The sequence below is a fragment of the Heterocephalus glaber genome, unplaced genomic scaffold, assembly GCF_053883595.1.
Source record: "Heterocephalus glaber isolate CG9 unplaced genomic scaffold, H.glaber_assembly_v1.0 deba00000071, whole genome shotgun sequence".
Classification (NCBI taxonomy): domain Eukaryota; kingdom Metazoa; phylum Chordata; class Mammalia; order Rodentia; family Bathyergidae; genus Heterocephalus; species Heterocephalus glaber.
The window spans coordinates 27,396,035-27,402,034 of NW_028258137.1; the positions used below are offsets into that span (position 1 = coordinate 27,396,035).

A 6,000-nucleotide genomic window follows, 5' to 3' on the forward strand; every position below is an offset into this window, starting at 1 on the left:
CACTTCCCTGGTCCCTTGGCCTCTACTCCCAGTAAGAAACTTCTCCCCCAAGAGAAGGGTGGCTCAAATTGCCAGGGAGCAAGGAGCAAAAGAGAGGCCACGGCATGGGTCTGCCGGGAGCCCAGGAGCTGCTTTCTTGGGGGATGAGCAGCAGTAACTGGAGATCGGGCTCCCAGCTCCCTTCCGGGGTTCTGACGCGAGCTCGGCCGGTGAGAGACACCACGGGGCTGCTCCGCTGACCCGCGACGCAGCCGCAAGCGCCGCACCGGCCCAACGCGGGCACCGGGAATCCGAGGGCACCGCAGCGGGCACAGTCTCAGGTCCTCGCCCGGGCCGGGCTCCTCCCAGGAGCAGGTAGCGCCCAGACTAGGAATTAACCGAATTTCTTGGTTTCCGCACCCGGTCCCGCTCGGACCTGAGCCGTCCAAAGCCTCGGCCACTGGGCCCGGAGCCCGCTCCAACTCAGAAGCCGCGGGCGGCGAGGCGGGCAGGGCCGCGGTACCTGTCAGCAGCTCGATCTTGTGTCCCAGCACCCTCATCGTGGCGGCGGCGGGGAGCGCGGCCCGGAGAGTCGAGCAGTGCGGGTGAGCGGAGCAAGCGGAGCCAGCAGCCCGCAGCCAAGCGCTCGCCGCCCCCTCCAAGGCGGTTTAAAAAAATCCACCAATTGCGCTGCCGCGCACCCCCAAGGCGCCCGCCGCCACCTGGTCGGGATGAACTCCGGGAGGCGGAGGGAGTGCGGGGTGGGTGCGGGGGACATCTCGGGAGGAGGCCCCGCGCCCGCAGCCCGAACAAAGAGGCTGCCGCCCCCGGGCGTCGCGGTAGCGGGCGGCGCGGGCGACGGTGGGCCGTGCTCCCCAGGGTGCCCAGCCGGGCCGAACAGCGAGGAGCTGGGCGCCGCCCTCGAGTGGGCGGAATGGGGCCGCGGGGCGAAGGTGCAGGGCCAGGGGGTGTCAAGGCTGGCGGGGCCGAGGGCGCGCGCCGGCCACCGCAGGGGCTGCAAGGGTTGCAGGGGCTGCTGGGGCTGCAGGGCGAGGGGCTCTGAGACTCACCCAGGTGCGGTGAGCAGACAGTCGCGCGGGCGGGTTCCGGGCCTCCGCGTCGCCGCCCCTGCGCCGTGCAGGTGCCCGCAGCTAGAGAACCCCTCCGCCGTGCCCGCCGCTGCGGGGGCCGGGCTGGGGGCGGGGACTGGGCGGGGGTTGGGGGCGGGGACGGGGCTGAGGAGCGTGCCCGTGCGGATGGGGGGCGTGGGCGCTCAGGCCCTGGTGCGTTCCCCGGCGCAGGGCTGCTAGCTCCTGCCGCCGAGCTCCGGGTCGGTGGGCAGAAGACGGCGGGGCGCTGCGACGCGCAAACCCAGCCGAGACCTCGGGCGGTCGGCACCCGTCCCAGCCCACTCCTCACCTCTCGCGGCGCCCTGAGCGACGGTCAGGTCGCTGGAGCTCTGCGGCGCGCGGCCCTTCCCGCCCGTCCCGTGCTTCTGCGGCCGCGTGGCGTCGGGCTCTCGGGGAGGGGGCGGCCTCGGCCTCAGTCTTTGTGTGAACTCCCGAGGGAACCTCAGCCCTGTAGAGCCTCCCCCACCCCACCGCCTCTTCTTCTCCCTGCCCCTGCCGCGCGGCCCCACCCGCCGCTGCCTAGGAACCGCTAGAGAAAAGTCCCGGGGTTCGGCAAGAACCGAGGCTTGGGGTCCCCAGGGACATCGCCCCCTCCCCCATTTTCAGAGCCCTGTGGTCCCCTTGGGGAACTCCTGCTGACTCCGGAGGAGGTGTTCTTTCTGGGCCTGGAGGGTCCCATCTAGAGTATGGCCAGATCCTGCTCCTCCCAATTCACTCTCCATTATCTGAGTGAGAAAGGGGGCAGAAAGACTGGTTCGCCCTGCCACTCAAGAGCGAGGACCACAGGCCCTGGATAGATCCACCTCTAGAAAGTATTGAGCTCTGGTAACCCAAAAATATTTATTTAGGCAAGACAGTTTAAAACGAGGGCTGGAGCGGCGACCTTGTGTGGGGCTCTGCCTCTCCCTGGATTGCAGCCTTTTTGTGCAGAAGGAAAATTTTGGACCAGGTCATCTTGGAAGTTCAGGATGGCAGTGAGTGAGAGATTAGGAGGAACCTGTAGTACCTCTCCCTTCGGCGACCTTTGCATTGGTCTGGGGTGAGGTCGTCCTTTTGTTGAGCTTCGAATGGTAGCTGCCGGTGGCAGCAAATTAACCGACCTGCCGTCTGAGGAAGCTGCTACGGTTTCGGTAGCCTCATATGGGGCACGTGTTGCTGATTGGGTTACAGCTTTGTGCTGCTTGAGTGCCGGAGTACCAACCACATAGGAGGCACCAAGCTTGGCTTCCCCACCTTGGGGAAATCCCTAGATCTCAAGGTCTTCCTTTGTAAGGGGGTGGGGGAAGGTCATTGTCAAGGCTAGGGCAAGCCTCACCTCTGAAACTTCTTCCTTCTAGTAGATTGTGGTTCTGTGCCCTGAAGTCAGGAGCCAGTCCTTAAAAGCACAAGCTGGATCTATAGTTTACTGGCTATGCAGTATCTATGCAAAGTTACCTCTGTGAGTTTCCATGTCATACTCTGATACTGGGATGATGCTGATTTCAGAGGGTTTCTGTAAGAATAAGGCACATCGTTTAAGTCACCTTTATTACTGATGATGAAATTGTCATTATTCCATTAGAGATTCTTTCAGACTTTCCTGAGTTCTACCCTTTTCAATCATTTCGTTGGACAAAACTGATCATCTTCTAGTAAAATAGTCCATGAGGCTTTACCTGTTCTGTGTCCCCCCAGAGGATCTAAAAGGCTGCCTAACAAGAGCTTTGACACTATGGCATGTCTGTCGGGGTGAGCAAGAGCATCTGCAATGGCCTTGAACTAGTGCAGACAATCCACTAGGCTCAGGTACTTCATGAACCCCAAGTGAGCATTCTGGTGGGTCTGATTTCAGATTTGAACCCCCTGAAAGTGGAGACTTACTAGGTGATGAAGAAACTGGAGCTATTGCGGCAAGCTCAGATTTGATGGGGGCAAGGAGCCTGGCTCCTTCAGGAGGAGTCAGTTGTCCCAGGCAGAAAGGGTCACTGCTGAGTCACCAGAAGCTTGAGATCTTGGTTCCTTGTGCCAGGGTCTCCCTTCCTCTTCAGCTCCCTGTGGAGCACGTGTCCTGTTTGGGGTGGTGATGGTGGGGGTTTTAACACAGGAAAGCAGAACATTATAAGGGCCAAACTGTTGCCTAGAATAAGGGGCCTCTTAAGAAATGCCCCTGCCGTGTTCATAGTTCTGGAAAAATGCTTCACAAGTCACTGCTTTACAAAATGGGCAGGGAGAGATTGGGCGCCCTGTACTTAGGCTGGAGATGAAGACCCTACCTTTTCTGTGGAGTTGGGTTAATTTACCAGCCATGGTGCTAGCTGAAAGAAATTGAAGCCTACTCTGGCTCATTTAAGAAGAAAAGGGCTTTGTTAAAAGAAGGGTGGGCAGCTCTTTGGGATCTCAGGTGCCAGGCCTGACCCTGCAGTCTTTGTCCAATGTTCAAATCACCAGTCTCGTTCCTGGGCATGAACATTCCAGTCCGCGCTGCCCCTGGATGTGGACACTGGATACTGTTATCTGGACACCAGCTGCCTCCAAGATCAGTGGTAGTACTGCTGCCACTGTTACCATCCTCACTAGAATGGATTCCCTGTAGTTTTGGCTTGCTTGCGCCTCCAGTTTCTCACTCGCAGTCCAGAGGTGGGTATCTGATTGGAGGAGCCAATCATGTCCACTGCAAAAGTTGCAAGGGGGGCTGGGAAGAGGTGTTTTCAGTTCTCTAGTGGGAGGTGGTCTCTGCCCCATGGGAAGGGCATGGTGGATACTGGTGGCCAAAAGAGTGACCAGTGTCTACTTCAGATAACAAAGGACTTGTGAAAGTGTTATAAGATGCTGCACATGGGCACTTAACTCAGAGCCTAGCAGGGAAAGACCCAAGTCTCTGGTCTCAGATTCATACCACACTATAAATCCTCAGTGTCAACCACTGACACTGCTTCATGCTTTCATCTTTGATTTTTTCAGCAAGTGAAAGATGAAAGGACCTTGAGAACAGTGTGGCCTGCTGCCCTTCCAGATGCAGAGGCAGCTCCAGTCTCACTGCCAGGACAGGTGACTGGGTTTTTCCATTGTGGTGATGAATTGGGCTGAGTCACCATCCCTCTATGGTCCCCTCATGACCATGACTGGGAGCAAGTGAAGAGAACTATCGATGGGTTTGGGGGCAGAAATGTGCCTGGGGCTATGAAATCTTCATCTTTCAGCAGATGAGAGGAAGGAGGAAACTACTCCCCCTCCCCACTACCACTTCCCACTCACTAAGCGAGAGCCGGACGGCCTCAGGGGGAGAAGAGAAGATCCTTTCTTCTCTTTTCCAGTATTGATTCAGTGCCTCCTAGGTGGTGAGCCCTATCTATAGGGTCAGCCGGAGAGTCAGAGCTGATCAGGTCATTGACTTTGCCTTTATTATTCATATTGTTGGAGGAAACCAACTCAGAGTCCCATAATCTGAGTACCAAACAGACTGTTAAGAGTGTAACTGAGGTTAACATGGAGTGCAGTGGAGGCTTGGAGGACCCAGCATGGACTTCCTAGAGGAAGAGGCATCTGAGCCTACAGAGAGATGGAAGATCAGCAGATGGAGATGGGCTGATAGAAGGGAGTTCTATCCACTCATCTGTCCGCCCCACCCACCCATCCATCCATCCACCCACTCATCCATAGATCATCTGTCAGTGCTACACTGGCCAGGCAGGCTCTGTGCTGAGTTGAAGGAGGCACAGAGCTGAGCACATGGCAACCCTGCCCCCCATCAGGGACTCCTGCCTTGAGGTGGAAAAAGCTGGATGTGCGCGAGCAGATGGTGAGGAAGCCACCGAGGAAGTGGGCAGGAATGGATCCCTGGCCTCAGCCTGGCTCTGAAGTCTCGCCAGCCAATAGATTATCTTCTGTTTGTTCTCGGGCCCCTGCTGACTGCTCACTGGCTATATTGCCACCTCCTTTTTTCCATAATGTGCTCTCCAGGTAACTCCAGATGCTCTATTCTTTCTTCTCCCATATCAGAAGACATCAGGTCCCCTCCAAATGCCTTCCATCTCCCCAGGAAACTGCTAGTCACAGGAAGCCCTAGGTAGTGGTGGGTCAAGGCAAGAGGTGGGTCTGATACTATTTTTTAAAAATTATAATAGTTACATATACTCTGTACTCCAAATTTATAAGATGCACAGAGAAAACGAAAATCATTCTTAAGTCCACTGCCAGAAAATAGCCAGTGAACATCTAGGGGGGCATGACCTTTAGCACGTTATATTTGCCCTGATACATTTTTTCTTCTGAAATATAATAGGGGCACTGTCTTTATTGCATGGGCACTTCACAATTTTCTCAGCTAACCCTATATTATTGAGCATTTAGAATGTGTCCATTTTTTCATTACTGGAAACAATGTTACAACCAATCTATTGGGAAGACTTGCTTGTCTTTGCACACATCTCTTGACTGACCTTACAAGGCCATTCTGCAGCCTCTCTTTGGTTATGTGGTCTCCATCCTCAGAAGGAGGTTAGTGCATGCTTAATTCATGATTAACACCTGTACAGGTTCTCTGTGTGTGGGTCCATGGGAAGGGGTGCAGTTTCACCAGCCCCCACCTTCCAGTTGTGCTAACCTCCTTTGCTTTTTGTTTTTAAAAAATAGAAAATGTTTGAAACACATAATAATTACACTCATCTTGGGGAATTGGTACATATTACATATCACATCTTGATCATTTTTACCACCCTTTCACCCTCCAGCCTCCCCCTTTCTTCCCTGGATCCCCTTCCCATCTCCACATAGTCTGTCTTCCTGTTTTCTAAAATCTTTCTTTGTATTTTGCTCTTTATTTATATTATGGTTCTCTCATAGAAAAACTATGTGATATTTATCCTTCCATGTCTGAGTATTTCACTTAGAATTATGGTCACAAGGTCCATCC

At 55.0% G+C, this 6,000-nt stretch overlaps 1 protein-coding gene across 9 annotated transcripts in view; it reads right to left on the reverse strand.

Annotated features, from left to right (window-relative positions):
• Ndrg4 (NDRG family member 4) overlaps positions 1-1,547 on the reverse strand; it is a 40,623-nt gene extending 39,076 nt beyond the window's left edge. The window contains exon 1 of one of the 9 annotated variants that reach the window (XM_087205798.1): positions 1,399-1,547. Coding sequence is in view for 3 of the 9 variants with exons in the window: in XM_004843125.4 (XP_004843182.1) it covers positions 503-539 (37 nt within the window). In the remaining 6 variants the exon portion in view is untranslated. Of the gene's footprint in view, positions 1-502; positions 907-1,049 lie in introns of those variants that run through there. The other 8 variants (XM_087205804.1, XM_013071594.3, XM_087205793.1 and 5 more) reach the window with 8 other exon arrangements.
• Between the last annotated feature and the right edge of the window lie 4,453 nt (positions 1,548-6,000).